The 19580-nt window shown below is 39.9% G+C and overlaps 1 protein-coding gene across 1 annotated transcript in view; it reads right to left on the reverse strand.

The window, feature by feature from the left end:
• meltf (melanotransferrin) overlaps nt 1-19580 on the reverse strand; it is a 75380-nt gene that overhangs the window by 36706 nt on the left and 19094 nt on the right. The window contains exons 5-8 of the mRNA XM_060834091.1: nt 17399-17549; nt 12127-12194; nt 7363-7550; nt 2923-3097 (exon numbers count right to left, since the gene is read on the reverse strand). Coding sequence (XP_060690074.1) covers nt 2923-3097; nt 7363-7550; nt 12127-12194; nt 17399-17549 — 582 coding nt within the window. The remainder of the gene's footprint in view (nt 1-2922; nt 3098-7362; nt 7551-12126; nt 12195-17398; nt 17550-19580) is intronic.

Genomic DNA, 19580 nt, shown 5'->3' on the forward strand with positions numbered 1-19580 from the left:
AGCAAGAAACAATAGGCCAGTTAGCTTAATATTGAGCAAATGCTAGAATCTATTATTGTTGAAGAAGAAATAGCTGAATATTTAGAAAAACTCCATGCAATCGAACAGTCAACATGGTTTTGCAAAAGTTATATTTGATAAATTTGCTCAAGTTAACACACAGCAAATAGTGTGTAGGGTGAATGGGTCTTTTTGGTGGACTGCCACAAGGTACCTCACTCCTAGGATCTAAATTATTCAGTATCTACATTGATGACTCAAAGGATGGGGCAGAGTATAATGTGTTCAAATTTACTAATAATACAGAATTAGATGGAAGGATTTGTTGTGATGAGGATACAGTATAAGGAATTTGCATGGGGATATAGATAGGTTGAGTGAGTGAGCGAAATTTGACAGATGGGGTTTAATGCATGAATGTGTGAGGTGATGCATTTTATTCGAAGAATCAAAAGGCAAACTATTGTTTAAATGGAGAGAGACTCTAAAAAAGTGCAGCAGAGAAGGATCTGGGTGTTCCTGTTGAGTGTTCCTGAGTATAAAATACAAAAAGTTAGCATGCAGGTGCAGCAAGTAATTAAAACAAATGGAATTTTGGCCTTACTGCCGAGGGGTTGGAGTTTAAACATTGGAAGTCTTATTACAATTGTACAGGTTGTTGGTATGACTACATCTGGAGCACCGTTTAGGGCCCCAATGTAAGAAAGGATAAATAGCACTGGAGGCAATTCAGAAAAAATTATTAGGCTTATTCCTGGGATGAAAGGGTTAACGTTTCAAGTATAGCTGAACAGGTTATGCCTTTATTCATTTAAGTTTAGAATATTGAAGGGTGATATTATTGAAACATACAAGGTTCATAGGGGGTTTGACAGGTTAGGTGTTGCAAAATCCTCATAAAAGAGGTCACTACGAAAATGAGTGAGTATAAAACGATGGCTGTAATACTAAGAGAACACGTGCTCTTAGAGTGAGGCCTCTTCTGGAGTACTGTGTCCAGTTCTGATCGCCTAGTTACAGGAACGATATTATTAAGCTGACGAAGGTTTATAGGAGATTTACCAGGACATTGTCAGGTATAGAAGGTTGAATTATAGAGAAAGGCTAGATAGACTGGGACCTTTTTCACTGGAGCATAGGCGGTTGAGATATATAAAATCATGAGGGGAACAGATAAGGTTAATAGTAGGTGCCTTTTCCCTGGGATGGGGATTTCAAGACTAGGAGACACAATTTTAAGGTGAGAGGAGAGACATTTAAAAAAGGACAAGGGGCAAATGTTTAATACAGAGTTTGCCAGTGGAATGAATTTAGTCATAGAGATATACAGCATGGAAACTGACCCTTCAGTCCACCCATCCATGCCGACCAGATATCCCAACCCAATCTAGTCCCACCTGCCAGCACCCAGCCCATATCCCTCCAAACCCTTCCTATTCATATACCCATCCAAATGCCTTTTAAATGTTACAATTGTACCAGCCTTCACCACTTCCTCTGGCAGCTCATTCCATACCCATACCACCCGATGTTGCCCCTTAGTTCTCCTTTATACCTTTCCCCTCTCATCCTAAACCTATGCCGTCTAGTTCTGGACTCCCCGACCACAGGGAAAAGACTTTGCCTATTTACCCTATCCATGCCCCTCATAATTTTGTAAACCTTGAATGTGGGCACATTTACAATGTTTAAAGACATTTAGTTAAGTACATGAATAGGAAAGGTTTGAAGGGATTTGGGCCAGGAGCAGGCAGGTGGGATGAGTTTAGTTTGGGATTATACTCAGCATGGACTGGTTGGATTGAAGGTCTATTTTCGTGCTGTAAAGCTCTATTTCCACTAGTGGAGGACATCTTGAACTAGGGGACACAGTTACATAATAAGGGGACAGTTGTTTAAGACTAAAATGCAAAGGAATTTCTTCTATCAGAGTCATGAATATCAGGAATTTTCTACACCAGAGCGTTTTGGAGGCTAAATCATTGAGATTATTTAAAGAGAAGGTACGTGTCCTTTAACTCCTCAATTTTCAAAAGTCTATGAGAAACTGGCATGGAAGAGGAGCTGAGGCCTGGGCCAGATCAGCTATGATTTTATAGAATAGTGAGGCAGGCTGGTGGGGCTGAATGGCCCACTCCTGCTGTTTCATGTGTTCTCATGTAATTAGTTTCAAAACAAGCAGAAGGTAGGCAAAGATCCAATAAGCAAAATGCCCTGCTTCTGTGTTGTTAACTTCTATGGCTTAAACAAATATCCTCACATCAATTTTCCTCAAGCAGGTATTTCCAAAGCAATTCCTAAACTCAGCAGAAGTGCCAAAAGAAGGCTTATAAATTGTGTCACAAAGATGAAGAGAAAACTGTAGGATGTGTTATTTATAGGCATTTGAGTTTGCCTTGCTAGATGCCATAAAAGTGGCATTTAAGTTGCCATCCAATATGTGTGCCATCTTTTACTGTTTACCTGAGGCATATCATTACAGTTAAACCACTTGCAGCAACAGACTTTCAATTTCCATGCGAAAAGGAAGAAATGTAGCCCTCTATAGTTTCAAACTAAAATGGAGACTTGCTAGGAGATTCTGGAGAACTCTTGTATCAATGAGTAAGTGCTACACAGCTGTGAATAATAACACGTGGCTAATATATTGCTTCTTAAAACAAACACAAAAGATTATGCTTCAAATATAACACTGCCAGCACATGCATAACAACCAGATATTCCCACATTTAAAAAACTTTGCTAGACCCCAATCTACAAGCTCATGTTTGCTGTGACCGCTGACTGCAGGGAGACCAGGAGGTTGAGGTAATAGTGAACGAACCTTCACTGCTGGTAAATTTGTTGCTATTCAGTAACAGGACATTCCAGTAAAATATCATAATGATTCTGACCTATCTTCATTTAAAAGACAACACTTACTGGAGCAGTCAAGTCCTTTCAAGGATTGTAGATATTCGGAACCCAACCAGGACTGATAAGTTTGATTTTTGATCAGCATGAATTCTTTGGTGGAGTCCTTGAACAGTAAGTCTTTACCGCCGTATGAAGCAGAATCAAATAGCTTAAATCCAGTTGAGGTAATGTCAAATTTTTTCTGTAAGTAAAGAGTATTTTTTAGAAAAATGAAGAGCTAAATGTAATTGCCTTTTTTCCCATTTTATGATGGTTTAATGCTGGATGACTGAGAAATAAAGCAATCAAGAGCTTGGTGCTGGAAAAGCACAGCAGGTCAGACAGCATCCGAGGAGCAGGAGAATCAACGTTTCAGGCAAAATCCCTTCATCAGGGTGAAGGGCTTTTCCTGATACGTCGGTTCTCTTGCTCCTTGGATGCTGCCTGAACTGCTGTGCTTTTCCAGCACTACACTCTCGATCTCCAGCATCTGCAGTCCTCACTTTCACCTTACAAATAAAGCAGTGTAACTATATAGCTTCATGTATGTTATACATGACTAGACACGGTAAACACAGGAAGGATGTTCCCATTGACCAGGGAGTCCAAAACTAGGGATCACAGTTTAAGGATACAGAGTCGGTCACTTATGACCAAGTGGAGGAGAAATTTCTTCACCCAGAGAACAGTGAGCCTGTGGAGTTCTCTTCCACAGCAAGTGGGTGAGGCCAAAACATTGAACGTTTTTAAAAACATGAGTTAAATATTGTTCTTAGGACTGATAGGATCAAAAGGTACAGGGAAAAAGTGGGAACAAGGTACTGAGATGGATGCAAAACCAGAAATTGCTGGAAAAGCTCAGGCAGATCTGGCAGTATCTGTGGAGAGAAATCAGAGTTAAATGAGCAGTCATGATCATGTGTAATAGCAGAACAGGCTCAAAGGACCAAATGGCCTACTCTGCTCTGATTTTCTATGTTTCAATGTATTGTTCAGACCAATTTAATGGATTTATCCAAAAACTAAATCTATCTTTCTTGTGATCCTAAGAAAAAAGAAATTCAAGGATGGATGACAATTTATTCTACATTTCTTAAATTTTGTTCTGGGATTAAACAAGTTTATTACCATCAGATTTCTCCCAGAGCTAGATGATCAGAAACTGTCAATATGATTTGCATAATCCAATTCCTCTGTAATCTAGTCTAATTTCAAAGTTGGTTTTATTGGCTCCAAAACTTGGACTACATATAGATGCCACCTTAACACCTTTGAGAAGTACCATCAATGTTATTTGAGGCAATACTCTGGATCAACTGAGAGGACAGGCAAACTAACATCGGTGTCCTCGTAGCAGCTAACAAATCAGCATTGAGACCATGATCATCTCAAACCAACTCCGCTGGGACAGGCATGTACTTAACATGCCTGAGTTCTGATTACTAAGGCAAATCATCTTCACCCAGCTCAAGGAAGGCACTTGAACAATAGGAGGACAAAGAAGGGTTCCAACAACTCTCTGAAGGTTTCCCTCATGAAACAGATGCCAATGCATGGAAAACTATCATTCTGAACAAACCAACTTGGAGGCAATTCTTCTATGAAAAGATGTGATTCTTTGAGAACACAAGGTGGAAAGAAAAAATCTGGAAAGGAACTGAAGAAATGAATGCCAATGATTTAGAGACCAAGGACCAATTCCACCTCCCAAAAAACACCTGCCAAATGTATAGTTGGAAATGCAGCTCTAGAATCAAGCTCATCAGTCACAGAACCCATGACCAGTGACACGGAATTTCCTTGACAGACAATCATACTTGCTAGTGAGTGATTGCCAACAACAATTCTAATGAGGATAATGGTAGTTTCACTGGATTTGTGATCCAGAGACCCAGGCCTCGGGGACATGTTTTTTTTAAACCATATCCCACCATGGTAGCTGCTAGAATTTGAATTTGATTGATATGACTGGAACACACAACTAGTCTCAGTGATGTTGACCATGAAGTTGTAAAAACGCATCTTGGCTCACCATTATTCTTTAGGGAAGGAAGTCTATCATAATTAATCAATCAGTCCTACATATGATGCCAGACCAACAATGTGGTGGTCGATTCTTAACTACCCTAAAGCCAATCAGTTCAGGGTCAATTATGGATGCGCAAAATATGCATCAACCATTAGAATAATCAATAATTCCTCAGAAAAGCTATAGTGAACCAATGGAATGCTTCAAAAAATTGTATCTTTATCTTTACTATAGGTGATGATTATTTGACCCATCTTACACTTCTATGAACCAGCACTACTGGAAACTCAATAGCTGCTTGCATCAGCCCATGTAAACTACTGCCAAACATCACAAATAACTGAAACTTTGTGGGATAAAGTCACGAAGAAAGCTACTGAAATTAACAAGAACAGATACAAGCAATAGTTGTTCAATTTCCAAAGTGCAAAGTGCAAAGAACTGCAAGCATCGTAAAGTTTTTATGCAATCTGTAGCTAGGATTTGAAAGAGATTGAACAAAAGAGATTGGGCAAAAACTTCAAGGATCTAAAAACAAAACAAAGATATGGGGATAAAGTGGAGGCACAAGGCTAACTGGATCTGTCTAGAAAAGGGCTGATGCTTATTGAGCCAAAATGCTGATACAGTCCTTCTGTGCTGTATTATGCTAAGATTGTATGAAATGAGATGGCCACTAGATGGAGCTAATTTACATAAAGGGGACAACTTGATGGGCCTAATTGTCTTTCCCTGAGCAAGAACTCTGTTATAAGGTCTAATCTAAGGGTCCTTTAATAATGCCAAGGTTTATAATCTTAATGCACTAATTCATTCTTCAACTTTAGAAGTGCTGTTACACATATTTAACATTGGAAAAATGTTAGAGACTATTATAAAGGAAGTAAAAGCTGAACATTTAAAAATACATAATATAATCAAGTATAGTCAATATGGCTTCATGAATGGGATTATGTTTGATAAATTTACCATAATGCTTTGAGGAGGTAACAAGCAGGATAGATTAAAAAGGAACCAGTAAATATAGGCATTCAATAAGGTGCTGGATGCTATGCTACATATAAGGGAAGAGCCTATGGTTTTGTGGTGTAGTACATTAGCATGGATAGAGGATGGCGAATTAATAGAAGGCAGACAGTTAGGATAAAGGAGCATTTTCAGGATGGCAGTCTTTAATAAGTGGAATGCTGCAGGGATCAATGCTGGGGCTATCATTACTTACAATACGGGGTCCCCTATCTACATGATCATCCGAGTTACAAACACATATTTATAAATGTGATCCTGTAGAGTGATGTATTAATAATAATTTCAAAGATCCATCACACGAGCGCTTTCTTTTACTTATGAACAGCTATTTCATATGTTCCAAATTACACACAAATCCATTTGCAAACATACTCAGGAATGGAACCTGCTCGCAACCCGGGGACTGCTTGTAAATATTAATGACTTGGATGAGACAATAAATATACTATTGCCAAGGATGACACAAAGTCGATAATAGAGATATGGACATGTGAAGTGAGTGAGCAAAAACCTATGGGGAAAATGTGAGGTTGTGTATTTTTGCAAGAATAGGGAAGCTGCATACCACTTAAATGCTGAAAGCTTTGAAACAGAGAAATTTGTGGTTCCCATGCATGCATTGTAACAAGCTAGCATAGATGTTCAGGTAATAGGGAAGGTAAATGGAATGTTGCTTTGTAAAGGAAGTGGGAGTATAAAAACAGGAAGTCTTGTTAAAACTAGAAAAGGCATTAGTTGGACCACAGCTAGAATATTATGAACAATTTTGATCACCTTATCTAAGGATTGACTTATTGGCATTGGAGGCAGTCTAAGGAAGGTTCAGTAGGTTGGTCCCAGGTATGGAGGGCTTGTCTTATGAGGAAAAATTGACTACATTGGGTCTGTACTCATTGGATGTCAGAAAAATTAGAGGTGACCTTCTGGGAAAATACAGGATTCTTAGGACACATGACAGTGTAAGTGCTGATAAATTGTTTCTTTTGTGGGAGAGTCTAGGACCAGAGCACATAACTGGTGACACCTTAACATGAACTTAAGCAGATAAGGAGGAAGGTCTTCTCTCAGAGGGTAGTGAAACTGTGGAATTCTTTCCACAATAGACTACAGAGGTGGGATTGTTGAGTACATTCAAGGCCAAGATGTAGAGATTGATAATCAGTTGGGAATCAAAGTTCATGAGGAAAAAGCAATGAAGTTGAGTTGAGAATTATTGGATCAGCCATGATCTTATCGAAGAGTGAAGCAGAATTAAATTGGTTGAATGGCCTACATCTGCTCATACAATCTTACTTTTATTGCTTACTTTTCAGATGTAACTAAATACGCATCCTAATTTTCCCTTGTTCCCAATTTTTGTTTTTAAATCTTTGAATTTTGTTTAGTTCGGTTAACAACAAGGTGTGTACCTGTGCAGCATCCAAAGCATTGAAGACAGCAGTGCCATCAGTTTCTGGTCTGACTGCAACTGCATTGGCAGGCACTCTGGCAAGGTGGCACATCTTCCAATCTGTTACTTGAGCACGACTTCCATTACGACAGAGTAGCTCAAAATCACTTGAATGAAGATTCTTTGCCCACATTGTGGGATTACTTCCTGAAAAGCAGTTTATGCAAGCTTTGGTAAAATCATATTAAATTAATATTTTACAAGTACTGCGGTTGTGATTTACCACACCTAACTACAAGGAGTAGCTGACCTTTTGTAACACTTATTGAGTCTATACTACAAAAAGCAACAGTTTATCAGTGATGCCTAAATCAGCACTTCTTCAGTCATTCTTTGGTACAATGTACAGCATTCTTTGACACAAAATGCTTCACATAGGCTCCACTGAATTCTAAACTGGATCAAGTAAATGTTATTGATTTGAGCTCAAGTGCCCTACCACTTGAGCTGTAAGTTTGCATCAATCCCAAATCTGCTGTGATACTCAAATAAAATCAAGTGCTTCACTGGCATACAAAACAAAGAAAGATTAGGAGCTGGGGGAAGGAAGGGGAAAAAGAAACAAGCAATCCTTGAACAATCTCACAGCTGTCACAGTGACACAATTGCAAACAGTCATTGTCCAGTACCATAGTGTGCCATTTCACTCAACCAGGCACAGCTCCAGGGCTCTTTTGTATGTTACAAAAGGGCTTATGTCATCTCTACCATATAGTAAAGATCACCCTAGCTGCTAAAACCCTTGCTCTTCTTGATGCAGAGGGTATGGCATTTTACATATCCAAAGGTCTTGAAAGTAATGTTACATGAAAGGATGATGAATGAACCATCAACAAAATTGTAGAATTCTACATAGATTATTGATTACTTTAGAATAATGTACATTATGTAAAATGTGCATTTGAGAAAAGAATAAAAAAGTTCCGAGAATAGATTGAAAGCAAATGTTACTGAAAAGATATATTTGAACTCGGGTAAATACAAGTGATCAATTATCAGAATATTTTCCCAAAAGAAATGCTCTGAATGAAAAATTGGAAGAAGGATGCCTCAATGTAAACTTTGGAGATGTGACATTTATATTCTTTCTATGAAATTTTATGTAGCATTGCAAACTATAAGGTTAACGTTATTGCAGCAATCTTCAGTCAGAAGTGGCGAGTGGATGATCCATCTCGATCCCCTCCAGTGGTCCCCAGCATCACACATACCAATCTTCAGCTAATTCAATTCACTCCACATGATATCAACAAATTGCTGGGGGACTGGATACTGCAACATTCCAGCAATAGCCCTGAAGACTTGTCCTCCAGAATATGCCTCTCACCCCAGCCAAGCTGCTCCAGTACAGTTACAACACTGGCACCTACCCGACAATGTAGAAAATTGCCCAAGTATATCCTGTACATAAAAAAGCAGGACAAATCCAACACAACCAATTTCTGTCCCGTCTGCAAGGCACAAGTCAGAAGTGTAATGGAGTACTCCCCACTTGCCTGGATGAGTGCAGCCGAACACCACTCAAGAACTAAATACCATCCAGGACAAAGCAGCCCACTTGATTGGCACTGCATCCACAAGCATCCATTCCCTCCACCACCGCCACTCAGTAGCAGTAGTGTGTACTATCTACAAGATGCACTACAGAATTTCACCAAAGATCCTCAGATGGCAACTTCCAAACCCATGACCACTTCCACCTAGAAGGACAATGGCAGCAGATATATGGGAATATCACCACCTTCAAGTTCCCCTCAAAGCCATTCACCATTGTGACTTGGAAATATATCACCATTCCTTCACTGGTGGCAGGTCAAAATCCTGGAATTCCCTCTCTAATAGCATTGTGGGTCAACTCGCAGCAGGCGGACTTCAGTGATTCAAGAAAGCAGCTCACCACCACTTTCTTATGGTGCAACTAGGGATGGGCCATAAATGCTAGCCAACCAGTGACTCCCACATCCCATAAAATCAATTATTAAGAAAAATATATATTGTCTGCACCTATAAATGTATGTTTGTTTTTCTCTTCTTAAAAGGGAACATGTTAGTATTCTATAAAAAGGGTCCCTTTTAAGAACATGCTCAGGGACAGATAATACTCATTACAACATAGATTAAAGGACGGTTGTATATATATACATACACACACACACACACATGCACGCACACACTTTGCATGTAATTAGGTTAATTGAAAAACACAGGTGATTTAGTAATGCTGGGTAATGGATGAAAAGTACCACAGTTGATTTGGTGGTGGTGAAAACAGCCATTTGGACATGTGTGATAACACTTCCAGACATAACAAAAGGATAGTTGTGGTGGTTCCATGTGAGTTTTAAACCCTGCTGGCATCCCCTTTTCTGCCCCAAGCAGCCCACCTCAATCCCACTGTACATAAGAAACTAGCTTGCTGTAGGGAAGGCTTTCCATTCTCCCTCCTAGCCAGGGCACAATGGCAGCTGACACAACCTGGGCATTTGACTTACGTGCTGCTAGAACTCAGTCCCTGGCTGTTGGTTCCTTGGTCCCAGTTACCCCCCATCATCAGCACTCAAAGCAAACCAGCCTGTGACTGGAGGAGTAAAATTTCACCATTTACTTCCACTCTCTGTTTAGCCACCCCATGAGTGTATTTTCCAGAGCGGCTAAACAGAGAATATATTTAAGACTAAGATAGATAGGTTCTTGAGCATTAAGGGGATCAAGGGTTATGGGGAGAAAGCGAGAGTATGGGGTTGAGAAACTTATTTGCCATGATTGAATGGTGGAGCAAACTAGATGGGCTGAATGGCCTAATTTCTGCTCCTATGTCTTATGTTGATTTGTGGATTTCATGGGTGGATTTGCCCCGTAGTCCCCTTGTATATTGAGCAGTGCAGTGTAACAATTGAATATGACTAATCCAATTCATACGTGAGGTGCTGAGGTGAACTTGATGGGACAAGTTCAAGTAGAGTAACTGACCTCTCTACCTTCCAAACAGCAATCCTTAACAGTCATTGTGGATATCAGATGAACAAAAGAGGAATCTTCAGTTAACATAATTAAAGAGGTAATCTGTGATGGGCAAATGAGAAACTCCAAACTGATCAACAGGCTGAGGTAAAAACATTATCTGCCTCGGCACACACAGATGGATTGAGAAAAAAAATCCACTGTCTCAAACTGAAGACACAACAGAAGACAGTACTAAGAAAATACTAGCAATGGCTAAGGATTCAAGATACTGCAAAGAAAAAGGTTTGTTCCAGCAGGGACAATGTTTTCCTCCAGAAAAAAATGCAACAGATTAAAAGGTCAGCGAGGCAGAGGTGGGTACTGCAGATGCTGGAGATAGGAGTCAAGATTAGAGTGGCGCTGGAAAAGCACAGCAGGTCAGGCAGCAACTGAGGAGCAGGAAAAATCGACGTTTCGGGCAAAAGTCCTTCATTAGGAATGAGGCTGGGAGCCTCAGGGATGGAGAGATAAATGGGAGGGGGGTGGGGCTGGGAGAAGGTAGCTGAAAGTGCAATAGGTGAATGGAGATGGGGGTGAAGGTGATAGGTCAGAGAGGAGGGTGGAGCCGATAGGTGGGAAGGAAGATGGGCAGGTGGGACAGGTTATGAGGACGGTGCTGAGCTGGAAGGTTGGAACTGGGGTAAGGGGAAATGAGGAAACTGGTGAAGTCCACATTGATGCCATGGGGTTGAAGGGTCCTGAGATAGAAGATGAGGCATTCTTCCTCCAGGCGTTGGATGGTGAGGAAGTGGCGGTGGAGGAGGCCCAGCACCTACATGTCCTCGGCAGAGTGGGAGAGGGAGTTGAAATGTTTGGCCACGGGGCAGTCGGGTTGGTTGGTGCAGGTGTACTGGAGATATTCTCTGAAGCGCTCTTAAAATGTCCTCCAGTCCTGAAGAGAACTTCAGACCATCAGTAAAACAGCTGAGGAAAACTACCTTTTCACATGTTATACTGTCCTTCCTCAAACTCCGAAGAGAACGCATTTAGGAAGAATAGTAAAGTCTGTAGACTGTTTGAATTTGTAAAATCAAAGACTTGGGGGCAAATGGGGTGGGATAAATGTAATTATATTTAAAAATGTATAACAATAATTGTTATCAGGAAAAGCTTGGGGAAAAGTTCTATACAGATTTGGAAGGGTCTGAAGCAGTTAATGCTTGATTGAGTGCAATAAACATTTTGATAATGTCCTGAGGATTTGGTGGAAAAGTTAAATTTTGTGGGACAGACTCAAGGCTAGGACATATTAACAGTCTTTGCAGTAATAGGGAGTTTATCCTTAAAACCTGTAAATGTAAGGAGATGCAATCAACTACATCTTGTTTATACTCCCAAGGACTCTTCTTTTTAGACCAGAAGTAGGCTACTCTCACATGTATTAAACCAGGTAACCCCTAAAGAAACCACACACGTAGAAAATAAGTGCAGCAGCACACACAACATTCCCAAAAATGGTGCCAGCATAGACTAATCAGAACAAAAGTGTCATCACACAAAGGGTAGTGTGCTTGATGTTTGGGACAGCTCTCGTGTGGTGGATTATCCTAAATCATATTCTTAATCCAAGACATTCTGTGAGAAAGGCTGCAGGTTTCTTTAAAAAAATTAAGAGAGAATATACATAAAATCTATTTGCATATCATAATATGGCACAAATTCTTTAACCCCAGACCAAACACAAATTGAATAGAATGTAACAAGTTATACTGTAACTCACCATCTGTATTGTCCTGTACAGTAGAATGTTTAACAAAGGCAATATCACCTGCTTGGTTAGCTAGGCACCTGCATTGGAAGAGGAGTACACTTAAACAGCTAGTTACAAGTAAACTGTATTTTGATGGGTATAAGTAAACATCAAGACTGTGACAAATGATATAGTTGTTTGTTGGCAGCTCAGCTCAAAATATAATCATACCGACCTGTAAATAGGAATGATTACTGTTTCGATATGAAAAGAAATGGAATGTTTATCTATGTACGGCATGTCCAGTTGTACAGATCAAAGTATTTATGAATAAAGTATATTTTTGAAATTAAAAAAAATATAATTGTGTGTTGTTGTCATTCCTCCAACTACCACATCCCTTCATCTCCAACCCTAATCCCAAAACAACAGCCACAAGCACAACCAAACCATCCATGAATGTTACAACTAGCATTGAAAATGCAATATTTTATAAAATGGTTCTTTTTCTAGCGATGGTTAATATCAGTGAGCTTGTAGGCTACATTACAGAACGTGTTGCCAGCAGTGTCATTTGCTGCCAAATGCATAACTAATCTAGAGCATAAACAAAGAGAGTTCTGCATTTGCATGATATTTATGCCAAAAAGAAGGAGTGGAGAGAAAACTGCACTTTAATAGCTAATGCTCAATATTACACTAATTTCTGAAACATCGCGCACTGAAGCAGAAAGCCTCACTTGGCATCTATGGGCTGAATTCCTGAATCCCTTATTACTTGAAGAAGGAAAAAGTAGAACACAAAAATACTATTAGGCTACTTTGAAGCTCCTTGCAAACAGGGACTGGCAAGGATTAGCACCAGATCACCAGATTATGTTCTTTAACCATGAATCGTTTGTGCTCAGGGAAGAATAAATGAAGAAAATAAGAATTTTTAATCTATTTTTATCCAGGCAAAGTTTCTCAATTATGCATGTGAGACTGACAAAATATAAGACAAGAGATATACATTTTTAAAGTTCAAGTATGACATATTAAGTTGTATGAATGGCCAGGCAATGGCCAATTATGATATTCAATCTTAAACTGATCTGCAGTATGAAATTCAATACCATTAGTACATACAGAGGAGGAAACTATAGCAGGCATTAAAGATCCTTCAAGTCAAACATGATGGAGTCATAGAATCCCTACAGTATGGAAACATTTCGGCCCAACACATCCACACTGACCCTCTGAAGAGTAACTCAAGCAGACATATTCCCCTACCCTATTACTCTACATCTACACCTCACTAATGCACCTAATCTACACATCCCTAAACACTGTGGGGCAATTTAGCATGGCCAATTCACCTAACCTGCACATCCTTGGATTGTGGGAAGAAACCCACATGAACACAGGGAGAATGTGCAAACTCCACACAGACAGTCGTCCGAGGATGCAATCAAACGCAGGTCCCTGGCGCTGTGAGGCAGTTGTGCTAACCACTGAGCCACCGTGCCACCCACTGAAAGGTCCATTTAGTTTGTTACTTTAATAAGTAAGTTGAAACACTGACTTGGAATGCTCATTGTTACACACAAAGACTGATGGTCACTTAAACTGCCTGCTTCACTTAGCAGGAAAACTGCATGCTACCTTGGTCACGAGCACTTAGTCATAGTCATAGTCATAGAGATGTACAGGATGGAAACAAACCCTTCAGTCCAACCCATCCATGCCGACCAGATATCCCAACCCAATCTAGTCCCACCTGGCCCATATCCTCCAAACCCTTCCTATTCAAATGCCCATCCAGATACCTTTTACATGTTGCAATTGAACTAGCCTCCACCACTTCCTCTGGCAGCTCATTCCATAGACGTATCACCCTCTGAGTGAAAAAGTTGCCCTTTAAGTCTCTTTTATATCTTTCCAATCTCGCTCTAAACCTATTCCCTCTAGTTCTGGATTCCCCCTACCCCAGGGAAAATACTTTGTCTATTTATCCTATCCATGCCCCTCATGAATTTATAAACCTCTATAAGGTCACCCTCAGCCTCCGACGTTCCAGGGAAAACAGCCCTAACTGATTCAACCTCTCCCTATAGCTCAAATCCTCCAGTTTAATGCAGACAAGTGTAAGGTGATTCACTTTGGTCAGAGTAACCAGAATGCAAAGTACTGGGCTAATGGTAAGATTCTTGGTAGTGTAGATGAGCAGAGAGATCTTGGTGGCCATGTGCACAGATCCTTGAAAGTTGTCACCCAGGTTGACAGGGTTGTTAAGAAGGCTTACAGTGTTTCAGCTTTTATTAATAGAGGGATCGAGTTCTGGAACCATGAGGTTATGCTGCAGCTGTACAAAGCTCTGGTGCGGCCAAACTTGGAGTATTGTGTACAGTTCTGGTCACCACATTATAAGAGGGATGTGGATACTTTGGAAAGGGTGCAGAGGAGACTTACTAGGATGTTGCCTGGTATGGAAGGAAGGTCTTAGGAGGAAAGGCTGAGGGACTTAAGGCTGTTTTCGTTAGAGAGAAGAAGTTTGAGAAGTGACTTAATAGAGACATATAAGATAATCAGAGGGTTAGATAGGGTGGACAGGGAGAGCCTTTTTCCAAGTATGGTGACGGCAAGCACGAGGAGGCATAGCTTTAAACTGAGGGGTAATAGATATAGGGCAGATGTCAGAGGTAGTTTCTTTACTCAGAGAGTAGTAAGGGTATGGAATGCTTTGCCTGCAACGGTAGTAGATTCGCCAACTTCAAGTGCATTTAAGTCATCATTGGACAAGCATATGGATGTACATGGAATAGTGTAGGTTAGATGGGCTTCAGATTGGCATGACACGTTCGGCGCAACATCGAGGGCGAAAGGGTCTGTACTGCACTGTAAGGCTCTATGCTCTAACCCCGGCAACATCCTTGTTAATCTTTTCTGAACCCTCTCAAGTTTCACAACATCTTTCTGATAAGAAGGAGACCAGAATTGCACGCAATATTCCAACAATGGTCTAACCAATAGTCTGTACAGCCGCAACATGACCTCCCAACTTCTGTACTCAATACTCTGATCAATAAAGCAAAGCATACCAAACACCTTCTTCACTATCCTATCCATCTGTGACTCCACTTTCAAGGAGCTATGAACCTGCACTCCAAGGTCTCTTTGATCAACAATACTCCCTCACACATTACCATTAAGTATATAAGTCCTGCTAACATTTGCTTTCCCAAAATCTAAATCAAACTCCATCTGCCACTTCTCAGCCCAAAGGCCCATTGTAATCTGAAGTAACTTCTTCGCTGTCCAGTGTACCTCCAATTTTGGTGTCATCAGCAAACTTACTAACCATACCTCTTATGCTCACATCCAAATCATTGATATAAATGATGAAAAGTAGTGGACACAGCACCAATCCTTGTGGCACTCCACTGGTCACAGGCCTCCAGTCTGAAAAACAACCCTCTACCACCACCCTCTGTCATCTACCTTTGAGCCATTTCTGTATCCAAATGGCAAGTTCTCCCTGTATTCCAGGAGAACTAACCGTGGTCATCAGTCTCCCCTGGGGAACCTTATCGAACGCCTTACTGAAGTCATACAGATCATATCTTCTGCTCTGCCCTCATCAATCTTCTTTGTTATTTCTTCAAAAAACTCAATCAATTTTGTGAGACATGATTTTCCACGCATAAAACTATGTTGACTATCCTGAATCAGTCCTTGCCTTCCCAAAAACATGTACACCCTGTCCCTCAGGATTCCCTCCAACAACTTTCCCACCACCGACGTCAGGCTCACTGGTCTATAGTTCCCTGGCTTGTCCTTACCACCTTTCTTAAAAGGTGGCACCACGTTAGCCAACCTCCAGTCTTCCGGCATCTCACCTGTGACTATCTTGTATAAACATACTCTCCCAACAGCAACCAGTTAAGTGGGAGCTAACAAGATGACAATGTTTATTTCAAGGTGATGCAGTGGTAGTACCCCTACTCTGAGCCAGGACGTGTCAGTTAAATTCCCACCTCCATCAGAGGTGTGTAATAAGACCTCTGAACAAGTTGATTAGAAAATCTTTGTGTATTTCAAATGCTTCTTAAAGATGACTCACGATTTCAAATTCGCTTGCAGCTACTATTATGAAGAAGGTCACTGAAACGCATCAGGTGTGTTTCTGGGACACCTTGTGAAGACTTTCTAATTGCCACTTAACTCATTGTTTATACAATTTTCTTAGGACTTCCTAAAAATATTGAGTGCTGTGCTATCCACTTTATCAGATCCACCTAAGTTGTGGTTAGTCTCTGGCAACTTGCTAGGGATTCCACTTGGTCTGCAGCCAATCAAAAAAGTATCATCTGCTACAGCAGAGACACCCATGGCACCGAGGAGGCTAAAGTGGCATACTGTGCTTCTGCAGTTACAGGAAGCCCTCCTCCTTTTGCAGACCTCCAGAACATATCCAAGAACCTGCTGATACTGTTTCTCAGTCCCTGAGCCATCCTGCAGTCTGTAAGTGTGTGTTAGCCAGCATGCTCTGTGCCTTTAGACAAAGTAGCTGTGAGGATCCCAATTACACTACTTCATAAAAATTACATCTAATCACCACCTAACTCCTGAACCTGCAGAATACTGATTTAGTACCCAAAGACAAATATAAATTATAGTAATAAGCATTTAGGAATATTTCTAAAACCAATTTCAAAAGCCAAGACGTATTAGCACAAGAAATACTTAGTATTAATATTAATGAATATGGAAGCTGCTGTCAACCTTTTGCCCAAATGCCTCAGCTAATCTGGCTGCTTCTCAGATATGTCATATCCCACAAATTAAAACATTTTAGGATTCCATGTAGAAGACAATAATGTTGAAAGAATAAGAATTTTTGATGAAACCTGCATAGTCCTCATATAACTGACCTACAGTAAACCAAGGTGTCCATTTATCAATACCTTAGTAGGATTTGTGTATTATTTTGCTGTCAGCATTCTACAAGTAAATCTCATAATAAATGCAGTTCTCTTAGTTCTTAGCTAAACATTTTATCAGTACTAAAGGTAATCAATCCGTACTGTTGAAAATCCATAATATTATCAATGTCCCCATTAGCTGACTAGACACTGAGTCTGGTTTGAACCTGGGGACTTATAATCTGTAAGAATTAGCATTGCACCTAATAGGCCAGAAAAAAAGGATAATTTTTTTAAGATACTTATGTTACATACTGTGAAGTGCTTGAAATGTTTGTCAAACTATTTATTGTGCAATAAAAGGTTACCACAAATGATCAGATAGTAAAGTGCTATACCTGAATGCTCCATTCTCATTAAAATATCTCTCATTAGCATTCTCAGCACATTTATTTTGATTTTTCTCATCACCAATACACAACTGGCAGAGGTTTGATGGAATGTGTTGTGCTCCAGGGATGCAGCTTTGACTGAAAAACTCACTGACAGCTATAAAAGAAGAAAAACATGAATAATTAATAAGTAGTGTAAAGGCAAATTTTGTTTGCCCATATTGAAACAGAAGCTTCTGGCATTAATTAAAATTTGATTAGACTAAAAGATTGTGTTACATAAACTTTGTCATATTTTTCTTATTACTGAATAAGATTTTGATTCAAAGACTGAAAAGAAAATTGCAAGTAATGTTAAATTTTATCTCAAGGTAGGAGATGAACAATTGTAAATTAGCTATCCACTTTACACCCTGCCTTGATGTTTTATTTTTCTTCCATGGTCCCTAATGTACAGAGGGTAATTGTCAAGTTTCTGAATGCATTGGGTGAATATGTCTATCAGATGAAAATGTACACAAAGTGCAAGGTGATCCATCATACCAGGTTTCTATCTATTTAGTGTCCCATTACATTTGATAGTTGCATCTTGTTTTAGCTGGAAATGCCATCAATTAGTCATTTATTAGATTAATTTTAGATCCCAATTACAGCAGAGATGTTCATACAATTACCCAGTATTTACACACACAAACAGTTTTTGACCATCTATTGATGCATAAACTGAGTACCCTGAAAATCAGTTGGTTGTGGTTCTCAACTTCTAGGCTCACCAGTCTTTAATTTCCCATGTGCATAGAGTAATGGATATGGTAGCTTAATGGTTAGGTTGCTAGACTAAGAGCCAATCTAATCATCTAGTGAACATGAGTTCAAATCTCATTGTGTTGCTTAGAGAATTAGCTTTGTTTATAAAATAGTTATTATTTGTAAAAGTAACTGTAAAGTTGTCAGATCTTTGTCAAAATGTCATTCATTAATCTTTTGAAGAACCTGTCCCAAACTACATGTGATACCAAAGCCAGAGTGAGGTGGAATTTAACTCCATCCTGCAATAGCCCAGCCAGTCAGTTCCATCACTAGAATAGTGAATAAAACTAATAAACAATCTTCATGTTCTGAGAAGGAGTTTTAAAAACTAAATGGAAAATCACAGGCTGGTGAATGTGGAATTTAAAAACCCTGGATGCTGTTTACAAGAGTGGCTCAAAAGAACAAAAGGATTTATAAATCAAACAACCTCTAATTTATAAAGTCATACAGTCACAGAGATGTGCAGCACGGAAACAGACTCTTCGATCCAACTCATCCATGCCAACCAGATATCCTAACTTAATCTTGTCCCATTTGCCAGCACTTGGCCTATATCCCTCTAAATCACAAGTGTGGTGTTGGAAAAGTACAGCAGATCAGGCAGCATCCAAAGAGCAGGAGAATTAATGTTTCAGGCATAAGCCTTTTATCTACCCAAAACTCAATTCTCCTGCTCCTCAGATAGTACCTGATCTGCTGTGCTTTTCCAGCACCACACCCTCAATTCTCATCTCCAGCATCTGCAGTCCTCAACTTTCTACCCATATCCCTCCAAATCCTCCCTATTCATATACCCATCTAGATGCCTTTTGAATGTTGCAATTGTACCAGCCTCCACCAATTCCTCTGGCAGCTCATTCCATACATGCACCGCTCTCTGCATGAAAACGTTGCCCCTTAGGTTCCTTTTATATCTTTTCCCTCTCACTCTAAACCTATGCCTTCTAGTTCTGGACTCCCCCACACCAGGGAAAAGACTTTGTCTATTTATTCTTACCATGCCCCTCATGCTTTTATAAACCCAATGAGCTCACCCCTCAGCCTCTGACGTTCTAGGGAACACAGCCCCAGCCTATTCAAGCTCTCCCTACAGCCCAAATCCTCCAACCATAGCAACATCCTTGTAAAGCCTTTCTGAACTCTTTCAAGTTTCACAACATCCTTCTGATAGGACAGAGGCCAGAATTGCACACAATATTCCAAAAATTATTGATCTGAAATACTAACTCTGAATGTTTCAGTGTTTTCTATTTTTAAGATTTGCAGCAGTATTTTGAGTGTATGTTTGAAGCTTTTTAATTGCTATTTTGTTTATGTTTATCTATTTCCTTTTCCATTTTTTGGTCAAGTTGCTTTGTGTTAAACATTCTGGAAC

This window comes from Hemiscyllium ocellatum, chromosome 13 (genome assembly GCF_020745735.1).
Source record: "Hemiscyllium ocellatum isolate sHemOce1 chromosome 13, sHemOce1.pat.X.cur, whole genome shotgun sequence".
Classification (NCBI taxonomy): Eukaryota; Metazoa; Chordata; class Chondrichthyes; order Orectolobiformes; family Hemiscylliidae; genus Hemiscyllium; species Hemiscyllium ocellatum.